The sequence below is a fragment of the Macrotis lagotis genome, chromosome 1 (genome assembly GCF_037893015.1).
Source record: "Macrotis lagotis isolate mMagLag1 chromosome 1, bilby.v1.9.chrom.fasta, whole genome shotgun sequence".
NCBI lineage: Eukaryota > Metazoa > Chordata > Mammalia > Peramelemorphia > Peramelidae > Macrotis > Macrotis lagotis.
Window position 1 is genome coordinate 848,303,455 of NC_133658.1, and position 18,222 is coordinate 848,321,676.

At 50.3% G+C, this 18,222-nt stretch overlaps 2 protein-coding genes across 2 annotated transcripts; one reads left to right on the plus strand and one right to left on the minus strand.

The window, feature by feature from the left end:
• Positions 1 to 5,497: 5,497 nt before the first annotated feature.
• Positions 5,498 to 10,863, plus strand: ADPRS (ADP-ribosylserine hydrolase). Its single transcript, XM_074217534.1, has 6 exons — positions 5,498 to 5,719; positions 8,049 to 8,145; positions 8,343 to 8,550; positions 8,713 to 8,897; positions 9,514 to 9,614; positions 10,022 to 10,863. Exons 1-6 carry the CDS (start codon positions 5,521 to 5,523, stop codon positions 10,312 to 10,314), a joined length of 1,083 nt encoding a protein of 360 aa, XP_074073635.1. The 5' UTR covers positions 5,498 to 5,520; the 3' UTR covers positions 10,315 to 10,863.
• A 1,479-nt stretch (positions 10,864 to 12,342) lies between these two features.
• On the minus strand, positions 12,343 to 17,866 carry COL8A2 (collagen type VIII alpha 2 chain). Its single transcript, XM_074217533.1, has 2 exons — positions 17,669 to 17,866; positions 12,343 to 16,747 (listed from the first exon to the last, which is right to left on the minus strand). The coding sequence occupies exons 1-2, from the start codon at positions 17,847 to 17,849 to the stop codon at positions 14,823 to 14,825; spliced, it is 2,106 nt and encodes a 701-aa protein (XP_074073634.1). The 5' UTR covers positions 17,850 to 17,866; the 3' UTR covers positions 12,343 to 14,822.
• Positions 17,867 to 18,222: the final 356 nt, after the last annotated feature.

Here is an 18,222-nt window from a genome sequence, read left to right on the forward strand (position 1 = left end):
ACACTTCCTTTCATGTGGCAAGCCCTTCTGCTACTGGAAGTTAGTGATGGAACACCTGCCTCCTAAGTTTTTTTTTTAATTCCAGAGTAAACATCCCTAGATCCTAGATAGCAGCAGGCTCCAGTGTTGTTACCATTGTCATCTTTGTTCTAACATGTAGTGCCCAGAAAGGAAAATGGTCATTGAGGTGTAGTCTGCTCAAGGTAGTCCTCATTCTGGACACAATATAATGCAGGGTCACTTGTAGTAATCTAAACTCCCAAGATCTAATTCATACAAATATCTTCCCCCCATACTGTCTTTTTAAACCAAATGTATTATAATTGTTTGGGTCCATTCTATTTTTGGATTCTGATTTTTTCACTCAACACACTTGCTATTCCTCCCAATTTTGTCATCTCTAGATTAAATAAGAATGCTTTAGATACCTTTATCAAAATCACTAATACAGGGGCAGCTAGGTGGTGAAGTGAATAGAGCACTGGCCCTGGAGTCAGGAGGACCTGAGTTCAAATTCAGCCTCAAACACTTAATAATTACCTAGCTGTGTGACCTTGGGCAAGTCACTTAACCCCATTGCCTTGAAAAACAAACACAAATTACTAATACAAATATTAAGCAGCCAGAACTAAGGACCTATTATTAGCGAGTCCTACCCCCAAGAAGACATAAAGCCATTGATGATTACTAATTTGGTCTGGTCTTTAAATCAATTCCCAATTGTTATCTATAAATGAAAGAAATCTGCTGGAGTGAGAGAAAAATCGAACACTTTATTCATGAAACCTACAGGATACATGTAGCATGAAGCACAAAGTGGGGTAATTACATCAGGTATTATATAGTCTTTAGAAACACTTTCCCCTCCCACCTGGATTTTCATAGGCTCTCAGAATTTGAGTTACAGTCTAAGAGGTTCACCCATCCCATGAAATGTCCCTAATGATTCCCCCCCCCACATCATTCCATACATGTTGATGAGCCCCAGTTGTCATGGGGAGGGGGGGATAATATTCCATTACCTAATTAGGCAAACTCAGTTGCATTAGGTCAAGATCTCTAGGTCACTCTTAACTGGTTAAGGACTAGATTCTTCTAAACTTGGGTTTGTCATCTTTGGAATGGGATTAGAAGAACTCTCCCAATTTTGTGATTGGGGCCATTCTCCCTTTGTAATGGATTTCAAATCTACCCTGTGAAGACCCACCAACATCCTACATTCCTCACACCAATCTACCTTAGCATCCCATTATTTAGTCCATGTATCTCTATGTCCAATTCTATAGACATTTACGAAAAGCCTGTAAGATCTAAATCATTGATAAGAGAAATGAAAATTAAGCATTTCTGAGGTACCGCCTCACACCTCTCAGACTGGCCAGTAAGACCAAAAAGGACAATGATTAATGTTGGAAAGGATGTGGGAAATCTGGGACACTAATACATTGTTGGTTGGGCTGTGAATTCATCCAAACTTTCTGGAGAGCAATTTGGAATTATGCCCAAAGGACAATAAAAATGTGCATACCCTTTGATCCAGCGATACCACTACTGGGTCTATATCCTGAAGAGATCATGAAAAGGGTAAAAACATCACTTGTAAAAAAAATTTTTTAAAACATCACTTGTACAAAAATATTCATAACAGAAATCAAGGAGATGCCCATCAATAGGGGAATGGCTGAACAAACTTTAGTATATGCATGTTATGGAACATTATTGTTCTATTAGAAACCAGGAGGGATAGGATTTCAGAGAAGCCTGAAAAGACTTGCATGAATTGATGCTGAGTGAAATGAGCAGGAAACAGAATATTATACACCCTAACAACAACATAGGATGATGATCAACCATGATGGACTTGCTTATTCCATCAGTGCAATAATTGGGGCAATTTTAGGGTATCTGTGATAGAAAAGATCATCTATCCAGAAAAAGGATTGTGGATTTTAAACAAAGACCAAAGATCATTACCTTCAAAAAAAAAGTTGTCTACACTACATAATTTTGCTATCTCCAATATTTGATATCTTCTTAAAGGATATGTTTTTTTTTTCTGATTCCTTCCTCTGGAAGACATTGCATCTGTGGCTCCCCTACAAGTGACCTCCCAACAGAGAAGGCTAAAGGGAGGCAAAGGCAAATTCCTTTGCTCTTTACTCTCAATGCCAGTCTATCACTTTGCTACCATAAGCAACCTCTCCTTCGAGATTTATTTCCCTTGACTTTGTCACCTGCCTAGATTCTTGTCACTGTCAACTATCTTGCATCTAGTAGGTGCTTACTGAAAGCTTCATGGATATCAGGATATCATATTCAGCACAGAAGACAAACATGAGATTTGATTTGGGAGAGTTCTAATTCTTCCATTTCACTTAGGTATTTGGAATACTTATGGCTTAGAGACTTGCCTCATAAGAAGGCCATTAACAGATATAGTGGGTTGGGTTTTGGGCTTCATGGAAATAATTTGAATTCAAATAGATTTGAATTCAGAATGCTGAATTTGCATCCCAACTATGTATTATATAGTATTGAGACCTTTATTGAGATCTATTAACCCCTCTGGGCCACAGTTTCCTTACTGGCAAAATGGGGTTAATGATGTCTACTTCTGTGAGCTGATGAAAACCAGTTTCAATTCAATATGGCCCCAGCCCCCAGGATGCATATAGGCTAAATCCTAACTTATATAGAGAGACCAGGCATCATGTCTTTCCCCAGATGCTTACTTGCTGTGGTAGAGGTAGAAATATTTCCTGAGTATCTGCCCTTCATTTTTCATTCTTTATTAGGCAAGTCTAATAATACCCTGATTTCAGTGATTGGGACTGACCTGCTACCTTGCCTTACAGGCGATACAAGATCTGTCAAAAGCTCAAAAAAAATTTTGAAGGTCCTCTCACTCTACACCTGAACCACCAGTCTACACATGAAGCTGGGAACACTAGGAGAACCCTTAAGCTCTTCCTCAAAGTCATCTGATCCAGTGCCATGGCTGTCATTTGTATGGCAATGTCATCTTTTTTTTTTTTAGTTTTTTTTTGCAAGGCAATGAGGTTAAATGGCTTGCCCAAGGCCACACAACTAGTGTCTGAGGCCAGATTTGAACTCCAGTACTCCTGACTCCAGGGCCGGTGCTCTTATCCACTGTGCCACCTAGCCGCCCCCAGCAATGTCATCTTGAGGAACAACTCCCTTCCCCTTTTCCCTGCAAGTGCTTTTACTTTTAGCTTGAAATTTAATAAATTATTTACTCCTGGTGGGATCAGAATAGTTGTGTATAGGAGGTGGTATTGCCTGAAAAGAACCTACAAGCAAACCAAGGAATGCAAGAACAGGGGAAAGCTGCATTTTAGAGTCTGGGAACGGCCTGTTTGAAGTCCCAAAGGACAATATAAAACTCTGACAAACACTTTGCCGAAATGTATCAGCAGCATTATCCAGGGAGAGGGCTACCCAGTTTGAAAGGGCACAAGAGAAATTTCTCTTTAGTTTCAATCAGAGAGATTCATGCCTTCAGAAAACCATCACTTGGACAACAAACAAATATTTATTCAAATTCAACATTGTATAAAATCCCGATTGAAAACAGAGTACTCTAGTGATAGTTGAGTCTGTATGACATTAAGGTGAATCTGACAAAACTGGCAAGTCCTAGTAAGCTGGAATGAGTTTGAGTACAGGCCTACTGTTGCTATTGTATTAGTATCATGCAAGGACTAGGGTTCAGCCTAAATGAATATGGGAAAAATTCACCATCAAATGCAAGCCTTTAAAAAAATCCTTCTTCCTTTCTGGGCCTCAATCTCCTTAGCTGTAAAATCAGAAAACTGAGCCAAATTATAAGATCCAGAGCTTAGAAATCATCTAGTTGGGGGCAGCTAGGTGGCACAGGGGATAGAACACTGGCCCTGGAGTCAGGAGTACCTGAGTTCAAATCTGGTCTCAGACACTTAATAATTACCTAGCTGTGTGGCCTTGGGCAAGCCACTTAACCCCATTGCCTTGCAAAAAAAAAAAAAAACCTAAAAAAGAAATCATCTAGTTCAACTCCCTTTTATTTTTTTTACAGATGAGGAAATTGAGGTGCAAAGAAGCTAAGTGCTTAATTTCTAAGAACTCTTCCACTGCTGAAATTTTCCAATTTTGGTCATGAATGGATGAGTTTTTTTACACATAACTAAAGAAACCACCTACTAAAGGTAAAATGATAAGATTGTGTAGGCAAACATAACATGGACACTACAGATCTCTGAAGGATTAAAACTATACTTGCCTGCCCTGGGTCAAGTGGGATTGAAAGCAGAAATGGAGATGATTAAAACTTGGTTGCCATCCTCGGGACATTCTCAGACCATCAGGGAAAATCAATAATCGAGGGAGCTTGACTGGACAAAGAAATGGTCTGGAATCACAAAACATCACAGCTATGAGTTTTGGTCTGCCTCTAATTCAGGCATTTTTTGTTTTAGTGTAACCAACCCCTTTGGCCATGGTCTAAAGAAATCTAAGAGGGTGTGGCTAGGTGGCGCAGTGGAGTCAGGAGGACCTGAGTTCAAATCCAACCTCAGACACTTAATAATTACCTAGCTGTGTGGCCTTGGGCAAGCCACTTAACCTCACTGCCTTATAAAAAAAAAAAACCTAAAAAAACCCCTCAGGTCACTGTGACTCCCAGTCGGGATTTGCATTCCCTCCTGCCCCTTCCTCGGACAGGCCCCGTCTTTTCTCTAAGCCTCAGTTTCTTCCTCTATAAAATAAGGGGGGAGGGGGTGCCCAGCTTGGCTGCTTCCGAGGACCTGGCCAGGGGACCCCGCATGCCACAGGGGTGGAGGCGGCCCTAACAGCGGCTCCTGATTCTCTAAGTTAATACAAGGAAGATTGGTCACCTCGTTCGATCCTCGTAGCAACCTCAAAGAGATGGGGGCTACCATGCACCCCCATTTGACAGGTGAGGCACCCCTGCCCAGGGCCCTGGGTTCAAGCTTTAACTAGGCCCAGGTTCCTTTAAGGCAGGCGAGGGCGTTTATTTATTTATTTACAACTTTCCCGCCTTGGCACGCGCCTCCGTCACCTCCCAGCCGCCTGGCGCGGAGGTGCCAGACCCCCAACCGGGCCCTCCCGGAGCAAGGGAGGCTCAACCCGAGGGCGGGAAGGGGCGGGGCCTGATGGGGCGGGGCCGAGGAGGGGCCTGTGCCCCGTGCGGGGGTCGGGGAGCGGGGCGGGGCCTGTGCCCCGTGCGGGGGCGGGGGGGGCGGGGCCTGTGCCCCCCGTGCGGGGGCGGGGAGCGGGGCGGGGCCTGTGCCCCGTGCAGGGGCGGGGGCCCCGTATGGGGGCGGGGCCTGTGCCCCGTACGAGGGCGGGGCGGGGCCTGTGCCCCGTGCGGGGGCGGGGAGCGGGGCGGGGCCGACGCTTCTCCGCGGGGCGGCTGGCGGTGGAGGGGCCGGAGGGGGGCGGGGCGGGCGTGCCGGCGCTCCCGGAAGTGGCGGTAGACTGGGGCGGCTGGCGGCGGCGGTGATGGCGGCGGTGGCGGGCGGCGCGGCGGCCGGGGCGGCGCGCTCCTTATCGCGGTTCCGGGGCTGCCTGACCGGGGCGCTCCTCGGGGACTGTTTAGGGGCCGTCTACGAGACGCACGACGACGTGACCTTGGCGTCAGTGCTGAGTCACGTGGGCAGCCTGGAGCCGGAGCCGGGAGCGAAGGGGAGCGCGCGCACAGGTGGGGGAAGGGCCAGGGGCGCGTGCGCCGGAGAGGAGGCGGGGCGGGGCAGAGCCTCCGCCCTGGAGCACGTGGCCTGGGTTTGGGTGGAGGACCCCCCTCGGGGCGGCCTTCACCGGCCCCTCACGGCCCTCTTGTCCGGGACCAGCCGAACCAGCCCGGGCCTTCCCATGGCAGCCTGGCCTTGGCCTCGGCCTCGCCCCTCCCCCCATCCAGAAGCTCACCCAGCAGCCCGGGTGGGGCAGGGGAGGGCCGGTGAAGGCAGACCCGGAAAGGCCCGAGCCCCCCGTACACATCCGACTGACAGCCCGCCCCAGGGCCTCGGGTAGATGACCGAAGCTGCGGCCCTGCCGCCACCCACTCCTCCCTGGAAACCATGACTTTTTGTAAGGCCAATGGGGTTAAGAGACTTACCAAGGCCACACAGCTAGGTCATTATTAAGTGTCTGAGGTCGGATTTGAACTCAGGTCCTCCCGACTCCAGGGCCGGCGCTCTATCCACTGCCCACCTAGCTTCCACTGAAACTATGACTCTTTTTTTTTTAAAGACTTTTTTCAAGGCAGTGAGTGGGGTTAAGTGGCTTGCCCAAGGCCACGCGGCTAGGTAATTATTAAGTGTCTGAGGTCGGATTTGAACCCAGGGCCTCCTGACTCCATCTGCACCACCCAGCCGCCCCGGAACTATGACTCTTAATGGCGCACAAGATCGTATTAGCTTTCCGAGTTGCCTTGTCACCTTGTAACCTCACACTGAATCCCCTAGATCTTTCCTAGATGAACCCTTGTCTAGCCCTCCCTCACCTGTCTTCCACCTGAGAGGTTGGTTTTCTGAACCTACCGTTAAATTTCATCTCATTTTTTCCTTAGCCTGTCAAAAAATCTTTGAATCCCGACTTTGTCATCCAGTGTCTTAATTCTCATGCCTGTCTTTGTGCGAAGATTTAATAATAATTTCATCTATGCCTTAATCATGCCATTAATGAAAATGTTAAATTGTCGAATAGAGTGGAGCAACAAGAAAGTACTATGAAAGCCTCCTTGACCTTCCCTTTTCTGTGCCCCAGCTTCTCCTACTATAAAAATGAGAATTATGCTGGGTGGTTTTTAAGGTTCCTTCTAGATCTGACATTTTATGATCTACTTTTTTAAAAAAAGAATTAAAGATTTTATTGATTTTGAGTTTTACAATTTCCCCCCGATCTTTCTTCCCTCCCCCCCCCACAGAAAGCAATTTGTCAGTCTTTACATTATTACCATGGTATACATTGATCCAAATTGAGTGTGATAAAGAAGAAACATAAAGTATAAGAAATAACAAGATCAGACAGTAAGATAGCATATGATCTACTTCTTAAGGAACTTCCCTCTCCCTTTTCTGCTTTTCATCTCTCCTCTCTTCATCTACATCAATAGGCACTGGAAATTCAAGATGCTGTAAGAATATCCCTTATAAGACACACAAGGTCAGATATTGTAGTAATGCCAGAACATGTTCTGTGTCACATAATAAGGGGTATAGACAATTGAATTGACTGCTGAGGTTCAGAGGAAAGACATCACTGGAATCAAAGATGCCTTTTTGGAGACTATAGTATTTGGTTGGATCTAAAGGCTGACCAGGACAAAGGTAGTAAAAAGGTATAAGCAAAATCAAGGTGGGGAAAGCACATCTGCTTTGGTAAAGTGAGCTCCCCGTTGACTTGAGTGAAGGGGCTCATGCTAAGGAATGGTAAGAGAAAAGGTTGGAGATGTGGGCCTAGGTTAGATTGTGGAGGGCTTTCAATGCCAGGATAAATTATATCCTGTAGGAACTGGAGATTTAAGGAAAGTTGGGAGACCAGGAGCTGCTGGTGAGTGCAGTGAAGCATTTTAGTAAGGTAATTTTGAAGAGACAATGAAGGGGGCAGTTAGGTGGCACAGTGGATGGAGCACCTGTCCTGGAGTCAGGAGGACCTGAGTTCAAATCTAGCCTCAGACACTTAATAATTGCTTAACCCCATTGTCCAAATAGATAGGTAGGTAGACAGATAGTGAAGGTTTACTTAGGGACACAAAAGGTTCAGACTTCAGGGGAAGGCCTCACCCAGAGTATCAGCAGGATCTGTGGAGAATTGGAGAGTTTGAAGTTAGGATTCACCAAGCCTTAGTGCATGCCTAGACAGAGAGGGCCGAGAAGAAAAAAGAATAGAAAGGACTTGACATTTCCAAGTTGGGAGAATGACAGAGCCTGAGCTCACATGTAACCCTGTTGAGTTTGAGAGGGATGAGCTGCCCCTTGACTACAAACCTCAACCTCCCAACCCTGCCTACCTTGGCCCTCTCCCTGCAGAGGCCCTGTACTACACAGATGACACAGCTATGACCAGAGCACTGGTGCAGTCCCTGCTGGCCAAGGAGGCCTTCGATGAGGTGGACATGGCCAAGAGGTGAGGGGGTAAGGGGCAGGGGGTTGGGGAGGAACCAGGCAATAATACCCTGATGTGGTTAATGCTTGTCTAAGGCTTCTGAGCCTCCTGCTCAAAAAGATTAAGACAATAAGCCTTTCACTCTCCTCCGACTATTTCCTTTCATGGCTTTGGGATCTCTTGAGGCCTAGCCTGGGTCCTTACCTTTCCCTCTCTAGGTTTGCTCAGGAGTACAAGAAAGACCCTGATCGAGGCTATGGCGCCGCAGTGATCACTGTGTTCAAAAAGCTGTTGAACCCCAAATGCATAGATGTCTTTGAGCCAGCTCGGGCTCAGTTCAATGGAAAGGGTTCCTATGGCAACGGGGGTGCCATGAGGGTGGCTGGCGTCTCTCTGGCCTACAGTAACACCCAAGATGTTCAGAAGGTTTGTGAGCTAAACTGCCTATTGGAGCAGTTCTTCCTTCCCTTCCCTCTTCTCCCCCATGTGGCCCCTGTGACCACATTCCACTCTGCCTCTTCCTCTTCCCTGGCACAGCTCCTATGACAATGTTTCTTTCTTCATCTTTTCCCAACTCCCTTTCTGTAGTTTGCCCGACTCTCAGCCCAGTTGACCCATGCCTCCTCGCTGGGCTTCAATGGTGCCGTCCTGCAGGCTTTGGCTGTGCACCTGGCCCTGCAGGGAGAGTCATCCCGGGAGCATTTTCTCCAGCAGCTCTTGGACCACATGGAGGAGGTGGAGAGTGATGACCGGTCTCTGTCAGAAGCAAGGGAGTGAGTAGGACTGGACACTTGAATGGTGTTGGGCGAGTGTGGATGAACCATGAAGGCCCAGCCATGACCTAGGCCAGTACTAGCAGGGGTCGAGGAGCTGATTCTTTTTTTCATGGAAAGCATTAGGCAAAAGTTGAAATTCTGTTTTTTCTGATGAAAAGGTGCCTTGTTGGGACCCCCTGGATCTCAGTGAATAGATGACTACTGCAGTAGAGTTGATATTATATGTCCCTACACACACACACACACACACACACACACACACACACACACTCTCTCTCTCTCTCTCTCTCTCTCACACACACACACACACACACACACACTCTCTCTCTCTCTCTCTCTCTCTCTCTCTCTCTCTCTCACACACACACACACACACACACTCACACACTCACACTCTCACACTCTCACTCATTTCCCTCCCCAGCCCCACCACAATTTCCCAGGCTGCATGCTTTATCTAATTCAAGGGTCTGTTTTTCTTTGTAGCCCTCCCAAACTCTCATCCCTTCTCTGCATGTTCCTCAGTATTCAGAAAGCTCAGATCTGTTCCTTTCTCCCAAATCTGACCTCTAGTCCATTAGCTGTTACTTCTCGGCCTCTCTTTGATCTCCAGGCTGGGCATGGGAGAGCGTCCATTCTCCAGCAAACTGAAGAAGATCGGGGAGTTCTTGGAGCAGGGCTTAATGGCCAAGGAGGAAATCTTGTCTGAGCTCGGTGGGTCTCCCTGACCCCCACCTTGGATGGAGAGGATTGCCTCCATCCTTGCCATCCCTGGGTGGGCAGGGGGGAGAACAGGTGCCTCCATCACTGGGTCATCGGGGAGAAACTTGACTTTTGCAGAGGTTGGAGTGGAGAAGCCGGCAGGAGTGTCAGGCTCCTTTACTTTTACTTCAGCTTTGAAAGCAAAAAAGCGCCCTCTGTTCAGTGCCCAGAGATGGCACCAGTTTAATTTACCAACCATAAAGCACAGACTGAACATCTTGGCCCCTCAGTTGGGCTCATCTCTCTCCCTCCCTTGGGCTGCCTTACTAGATCTGCGAACTCTCCCAATCATCTAGCCTAGTGCCCCCCAGAGTGAGAGTCATCTCTGACTTGGGGTGGTCTACCTCGTGTCCCCACAGGGAACGGCATCGCCGCTTTCGAGTCAGTCCCCACCGCCATCTACTGCTTCCTACGCTGTATGGCTCCTGACCCCACAATCCCAGCCACCTTCAACAGTCTCCAGCGGACGCTCATCTACTCTATCTCCCTGGGGGGGGATACTGACACCATTGCCACAATGGCTGGGGCCATTGCTGGGGCCTACTATGGGATAGAGCAGGTTCCTGAGAGCTGGCGGCAGAGCTGTGAAGGCTATGAAGAAACTGATGTGCTGGCCCAAAGCCTGCACCAGCTCTTCAGCAAAGACTTGTGAGGGCCACTGCCAGTGCCCATCCTGGGACCTGCTGATTTTCCCGCCCTGTCCCACTCCAGCCTGGGGCCATGTGTGGAGATTGAGAACTGAGACCCTCTTTTTCATTGGTTTTGGTAACTGGAGTGAGTGGCATAGGTGTGGCCCTCTGACTACATCTCTGACCCCTTGAGACCCCAGAGCTTGAGTCTGGGGCCTGACTCAGGAGACCTACAGGACTAAAACTGGAACAGGTTTGAACTGAAAGGAGACATTTCTGACTCTTGGCAGGAATGAAAAATAATTGAAACCATGGGTCTGGGGAGATAGATGTGGTTTCCCGAGTCCCATTCCTTGTGGGCATTCCTGGACTGATCAGGCTTGACTCACTTGTCTACAGACCTTGAGAGTCTTGAAGTTGTTAGTTTGGGGACCTCTTGGGCCTCAGAATGGACTGCTTCCTTGAGGTTCCACTAGGTATCAGCTCTCATGGGGTGGGCTCCTTACAGCTTCCCCTGGAAATCATGTAGACTCCCAATAAAGTTGCTGGTGGATCCTGCTGGTTTCTTCCAAGCTCCTTGGTCTTTGGTTCTGGATACTTTGTCTCTTCTACCTTTTTCCATCCTGGAAGTGTGTGCCAATAGGAATGGGAGTTGGGGGGAAGGCAGCCTTCCTCAGAGCTGGGAACCCCAGGGGACAGGAAGGCAGGTTCCTCTGGGGCAAGCTTTTCTTGTAGAGTGTCACACAGCAGGGTTCAGAAGATTGGGCCAAGTGTCTGCCACAAGAATGTTTTCCCCACAGATTTGAAAGCTACTTAGCCTTGGATACCAAAAAGGGTGAGGTAGCAGAGAAAGCGTACGGGTCCAAAAAAGTTTCTCCTGCCCAGCGGGAGTCTGACCCAGCTTCTCAGGCTCCCCAGACCAAAGACAGAAGCCTGCTTTGAGGCAGCTGCAGTTGAAAGGAAAATGGCACCTGATGAGAGGGCCAGGCAAGATCATTATCTGCATGACCCATGACCACAGGATTGCTCCATGTGGAGCAGCAAGAACCCTGCTACATCTGTTTTTTCAAAAGCTCTGTTCTGTATTCTAGCTGATGGAATGTTTTGCCTTGCAAGGGTCCTGTTTACTTGCCCAAGCTGGGTTCCAAGAGGAAGTAGTTGGTTTGCCCCAGAGCAGAGATGGATACACTTAGGAGTTTATACAAAGAGTCTCATTCCTGGATAGGAAGGAGAGCACCAGACATCCTCCCTGGGATGCTGCTGCCTGGCTGGAATCTCCTGCCCTCTAAGTTGTGGGAATGTGAGGTCTGAGCCCCCTGTTTACAGGGAGGAGGTCTGCCTGGAGAGCAATTTGTCCCTCACTGAGAGCAAAATATGGAAGAAATAAAGATTTTTAATGACAGCTCTTTCTAGGTTCAATTGTGCCTTCTTCAAGACCAAACTGAATTTGTCCCACATTGGCCTGAAGAATAGAGAAGTGAGTACCCCTGGTTGTCCCAGGGCAAGGCTGTCAAATGCATGCTTTCTGGTCCAAGTCCCTGCTTGAAGATCAAATCCTCTCACACAGATGGTCCCTAAGGCTCAGTTTAAAGACTTCCAATAATTGGGAGTTGTAAGAGAGGTCTGCCTCAGACAACTGGCCCACATTGAACCCCATCTTCTACCCTTGAGAACTGGGGCCTGGCTATGGTTCTGCCTTCCCTTGGGAATGAGGATTAGTGATTTCATTCATAATTTGCATCAGATGTTGAAATAACTTATGTTAGGGACACAGCCAGCTGTCACGCTCTGCTGCTAGAGAGCTCTGGAATGCTCTGGAGAGGTTTGGTGTCTGCCCCAGAGTAGCCATCGGCAGGCCAGCAGCTGCCTTTCTGGGCTTGCCCAGAATTGCCCTGAGAATAGATGTGTGCATGCACACCTATGTGGGCTGTAGGCAAGGTTGCTTAAATGGGGGTGGGGGGGCAGGTAACAGCAGGAGAAGAACCAGGCAGAAATTCTGGGCCTAGCCACTGCTTTCATGATGCAAGAAAACAATTCAGTGCTGTATTTTAATAGATTTTTATTGATGTGTCATTACACTCAAGTACTGTAGTTTTAGTTCCAAAGAGAAACCCATTTGTTTATCACAAGTGTTTTTTAAAAACCGAATTTGTTCTGACACAGTGCATGGAATAGGAGTGTACAAAACTACAACCCTCTATATATCAATCAGGTTAGCAATAAGGATACTAGAGGCAAATATTTTAAACATTAAAAAAACAATTAGAATAATATACAAATGCATGGGGTAATGCAGTTTTCATAGTTTAAAAATTGACAGACTTAATCAGAGTCAGCCCTTAGGAGGCACCTAAAAGTGACCAATTCAAGGTCCTGCTGGCTGGGAGTCCTTGCTGAGTGGCCAGGGGCTTCTGGTGAGGGACAGTCCTAATTGGGTGGCTTTCTTCTGCCACTAACTCCACATTTGAGGCAGATCAGTGCCTGCCTGGCCATTTCAGCCCAAGGGAGTGGTGGCTTTGGCACAGAAAAGGAAAGGGACAAGTGGCACAGCAAGTGGGGTTTGGTGCTTCCTACAGATAGATAAACCCAAGAAGGATGAGAACTCCTTCAAGGCCCCCTTTCCCTAACCTTCTGCATCCCAGGTTCTTCCCCAACCCTTGTACCAGAGAGTGGGGTAGATTCCCTTTAGTTGTCCCTGCCACCATGAGGTGGAGATTCAGATGGTCTAGATTATGGGGAGAGGAGGGTGGAAGAGCATATCAGAATGCACCAAGGTTAGCAAAGGCCCCGAGTGAGCCAAAGCCTGGAGAACAAGCAGCAGTTGGCAGTAGTTTCGTCACAACGGACGCTGGGTTCTGGAGCAGCTAGCACCAGCAGTTTCAGAGATGATTGCAAAGTTCACACATTGTCTCAGTAAAGTGGTTAGGTTGGTCAAGCCTAGGATCCTTGGTTTTAGGGACCAACACTAGCTTATAGGGCTGCTGGGCATTTAATCATCAATTTGAAGGGAAACCCCTTCTCTCTTCACAGTGGGATGGAGTGACCACTGGCCTTGCTGTCCCCCATCATGTCCTCTTCCCTTCCCTATCCCCAAAACTAAAGCTGGAACTGGTGAGGAGAGGATAAGCTGCAGCCATCACCCAGCAGTGAAGCCTCTGGCAGGGAGATCCAGCCCAAACTCCTCTCCTGCCCCTTTTGTGAACACACACTTGAAGTTAGAAGTTGGGAAGAAAACAACCTGATTGTCTTCTGTCCTCTTTCCAGATGTGGCTGCCAAGACTAACATCTGTTACCATCCAGTCTTACTGCTCTTTATTTTTCTAGACCCTAAGATCACATAGAATATCAAAATGAAATGGGAGAGGGCCCCCAACTCTTTGCTTCATGGTTCTTGTTCAGGAAAGCAAGATGGAAGTGAAGAATGCAATAAATATCTAGACTCCAGTCAATCTACCACAGACTGGCAGCTCCCCTACCCTTGCCTAAGGATTATGGGAACAGGACCAGAGTGCCTCAGCCTTTCACATAAGTCCTCTTTCTTTGGGCCTCATGGAGGCAGGTTAACTGCAGGATCCCAATATTGACTACATCACACCCCATCCACCCAGTGGCTTTAGAGGGAGGTGGCTTTTTCATCCTCTACACATCTGGGTGCCTTGTCTTCCTTTCCCTCTAAGAGACCCCTTGGGAGTAGATCTTTCTTGATGATGTCTCCACATTTCCCCTCTCCTTCCTCCAGTAGGAGCTTGGGTTGTGGGAATTAGAGAAAGCAAGAGTCGTATGAACACCAGTAAGGCAGCTGGACCCAACCTCAAGCTTCATCCCTGTTCACCCATCTAGTTGGACTTTTTAGGGGGAGTTTGTGGCCAATAAGCCTAAGGCACTTTGTCCTATAGGGACACCACACAGGACATTGTAGCATCTCTGTGACTAGGGACTTGTCTTCCTCTCTCCCAAAATAAAACTTGTCTTGGAGCCAAAAGCCCTGTGCATTAGAAGCGAGGGGACAATGGAGAGGGGAAGCTTCTTTGAATCCTCAGTGCAGTCTGAGTATGAGAGCCCCCCACTTTTTACCCAGCAGAGAAGCCCAGGGATGAAGAGAGGCAGATTTCCAATAATGGTCAATGAATCTTTGCCCCAAGACAAGTGCAGAGAAGATCCATGAGTTGCCTAGTCCTTGGGATCAGAATTCCCATTAAGACCTGGAAGCCAGGAGCCACCTGCCCTGAGTGAGTTCACCCTCATCATCTCTGAGGCTGGTCAGTGGTTGGCTCCGTCAATTCAGCACCATCTTCGGCCCCAGTCCCAGAAGGAATGGGGCGGGGGGGGAGGCGGTCCCACCTTTGCAAAGCCTCCTTGGGGATCGGTCTCTTTCAGAAGAAATCAGAAGAAGAAAGCCGATCTCCTCTAGCCATTGCCATCTCCCAGTGTCTTCTCTAATCATCAGGTCCTTTGCTTTTCATTAAAAAATACTACTACTACTAAAGATGGGTGTGGGAGGGGTAGTGGGTGGCCCTGGGTCCCCGGCCTGTTATGTGGGGCAGAGCAGAAAGCCAGAGAAGGACGAGTGGATATACTCAGTGGAGTAGAGACCATTGGCTTGGTCGGAGGGCATCTGCACCCAGACCTGGTCATTGGTGCGCAGCTCCAGTACAGCCCCACCGGAAGCCTGATCCAGGTAGCCTTTCTTGTATTCGTCATAAGTGTATGTGGCAGGTACATTGTTCTTATAGAGAGCCACCCATACACTGGTGCCCTTAACATGGACATGGTAAGCAAAGTAATAGACACCACCAATGGGGCAGGTGAAGATGCCTGTGGCAGGGTTGTAACCACTGTGGCCGTTGTACAGCGTCCGGTCAAATTTGACTGGCATCCCCGAAGCCGGAAAAGGTGAGGTGAGCACTGCAGTAAAAGCTGGAGCTACGCCGACCGACAGTTCCCCAAGACCGGACTGGGGTTTGGCCCCTCTGCCATTGCCTAACACTGCCCCTTCTACACCCCCGTTGGGCAGGTGCAGCCCTGCTATGCCCATCTCATCTAAACCCCCTGGGGGCCCTGGTGGACCAGGGGGTCCTGGAGGCCCTGGGGGGCCATTAAGTCCTGGGTTGCCAGGGATGCCTGGGGGGCCTGTAGGTCCAGCTAAGCCTGGCTCACCCACCCTTCCCTCCCCAGGAGGACCTTGAAGGCCTGGCTCCCCTTTTAGGCCTGGAAGACCCTGAGGCCCAATGGGACCAGATGGGCCCTGCAGCCCAGGGATCCCTGAGGGTCCCCTCAGGCCAGGTTGGCCTGGAAGGCCTACCTCCCCTTTCTGTCCCAGCCCTCCTGCTGCACCTGGTCCCCCAGGAAGCCCAACAATGCCCGGTTCTCCCTTGGGTCCACTTGGCCCTGGAGGTCCCTGTGCCCCAGGTAATCCCCTCTCTCCAACAACCCCAGGTTTTCCCACAATACCACTTGGACCCTGGTCCCCTCGGATCCCAGGTATCCCTGGAGGCCCACTTGACCCTGCCTCTCCTTTGGGCCCAGGTAACCCATGCCTCCCTGGTAATCCCATGGACCCAGGAAGTCCAGGAGGGCCCATAAGACCCTGAGGTCCTGGTTCACCTGGCTCACCATCTTCTCCTGGCTCACCGGGTTCCCCCAACCCTCCTGGGACCCCTGCAGGGCCCCTTTCCCCTTTAATGCCTGGGAGCCCTGGCTTCCCATAGCCTGTAGGTCCTGGCATGCCAGGAAGGCCCCTTATCCCAGGTTCCCCCTTTGCACCTACAGGCCCCTGGGGCCCAGGTACACCTACTGCCCCAGGTACTCCAATGCCATCTAGTCCTGGGGGACCCCTCGGTCCCAGGGCCCCTGGCTCCCCAGTTAGTCCTGGTCCCCCAGGAGCCCCAGTGGCTCCCTTGTCTCCCGGGGCACCTGGAAGCCCATCAAGTCCAGGTTTGCCCAAACCCATGGGACCTGGAGGTCCTGGAGGGCCAGGGGGACCACCATTGCCTGGGACACCTGGCTGTCCTGGTGTGCCCACCCCATTGTCACCCTTGAGGCCTTTTTCCCCTCGAGGTCCTGGCTCGCCTCTGGGACCAGGTTCCCCCCTAAACCCTTGTGGACCTAGAGCACCCTGTGGGCCTGGTTTGCCAGTGACAGCAATGCCTGATGGGCCTGGAAGTCCAGGGGGCCCAGGCAGGCCTCGAAGACCCTGATCCCCCCGAAGGCCTGGCTCCCCCTTGGGACCGGGCTCCCCCTTGCTGCCCACCTTGCCTGGGACACCTGGGACACCTGGCTTACCCATCCTAGAGAAGCCTGGAGGGCCAGCAGGGCCTGGCTGACCATGCAGACCTGGCTTGCCTGTACCTGGCTTTCCTGGGTAACCAGGAGGTCCTGGAGGGCCCCGGGGGCCAGGCTTTCCAGGTGGTCCAGGTTCCCCTTTCAGATCCATTGGGAGCATTGGTGGTGGCAGTTCTGAGGAAAGAAACAGACAGACAGGGTGTCCATAGTCAAAGGCTTTGGGAATGAGATCACCTTTAACACTTTCTTTTCTTCCGACCTAGCCTAAGATAAAGAAGCTCAAGGCTTTGAGGCCAGAAGTTGGGGAGAGAAAAGACTCAACAAACAGTGAGAGGAAACCTCAGGAAGCTGTAATGGGTGGAAAGGACCCATTTCCTGTGGGGAGACTCCAGTCTGGTGGGTTCTCTGAAGAGGCAGGAGGAACTGCTCTTGTTCTGTGGTTCCTTCCACTCAGGATTATGGGGGGAGGGAGTCGCTGTACACCTAACACTGAGGCAGTCTCTTTGTTGACCTTCTCCCTCAGACCCCTAACTGGGGCCCTCTGACTAAAGAAGATGTTCTTGTGGCTCCTTCAATGGGAGGGAATTGACCCAGTCACTCAAGGCTGCCCACTCAGAGTCGTGTCCCCTCTTGCCCATTCTCCCTGTGGAGTGAAGCCCAAGGGTTGCAGGTGTATGGGGGGGCGGGTGCCAAAACCATAGAAAGCCCCTCCCTTCTGCATCTCTACCTGGGAAAAGGGTAAAATGAGAACGCTCCCAGGTGATGTTAAGAGTCTCCACCCCCTTGGCCTCCAGATTAAAACAGTCCACAGATAGGAAGGATGGAAATCCAGAGAGGCAGTGAGAGAGACGGAGCCTTTCGCAGACATCATGGAGATACGAAAGAGGCCAAGAGTCCAGGCAGCAGCAGGAGCTGTCTGACTGCCTTGACCGGCTCAGGGCAGGGAATGAGGAGTGGTGGGAGCAAGTATTGGCAGATGGAGATCTTAGGAGAAATTGAAAAGAAAGGAGGAGGAGGAGGGGGGGGGGGGCTAAGGGAGGCCTGTGGCCTGGGAAGGACAGGGAGAGGCGCGGTGGGGTCCAGGGAGGGGCTTACCCAGATACTGGCCCTTGCCCTCCCGGAAGGGAGGTCCGGCAGGTCCCTTCACCATGGGCTGCACGTACTTCACTTGCGCGTAGCCTCCCCCGCCGGCCCCTCCTCCGGCTGCCGCCCACAGCGCGGTGACTAGCAGCAGCAGCAGCGGCAGCAGAGAAGGGGACGGGGGCCCCGGCGGCATGACGGCTCCCGCTCCGATCGCGCTCCGGCCCCGGCTCCGGCTCGAGCTCTGGGTTTAAAGGCGATTCGCTCTGCTGGGAGGGACGACAGAAGCTCAGCGTGGTCCCGGGGGCCGGGGGGACTTGACGGGGAGACGAGGCTCTAGGGGGCCACTAGGGGAAGGGGGGGGGTCAGTAGGGTCACCATTAGGGCATCGGTACAATCACCACTGGAACATCAACAACATCAGGGTCACTATATTGGAAGCTGATAGAAGTGTCACCATGGATAGAGCACTAGCCTTGGGAGTCAGGAGGATGGGAGTTCGAATTCAGCTTCAGACGCTTCCTAGCCGTGTGACCTTGAGCAAGTCACTTAACCCTGATTGCCTCGTT

Bases quoted from the DNA above. Each gene is read 5' to 3' on its own strand.
- ADPRS (XM_074217534.1), top strand. From the start codon at position 5,521: ATGGCGGCGGTGGCGGGCGGCGCGGCGGCCGGGGCGGCGCGCTCCTTA. The intron at 5,720-8,048 runs GTGGGGGAAGGG...CTCTCCCTGCAG, and splicing joins GAAGGGGAGCGCGCGCACAG to AGGCCCTGTACTACACAGAT. The intron at 8,146-8,342 runs GTGAGGGGGTAA...TTCCCTCTCTAG, and splicing joins GAGGTGGACATGGCCAAGAG to GTTTGCTCAGGAGTACAAGA.
- COL8A2 (XM_074217533.1), bottom strand. From the start codon at position 17,849: ATGCCGCCGGGGCCCCCGTCCCCTTCTCTGCTGCCGCTGCTGCTGCTG. The intron at 16,748-17,668 runs GTAAGCCCCTCC...TTCTTTCCTCAG, and splicing joins GGGCAAGGGCCAGTATCTGG to AACTGCCACCACCAATGCTC.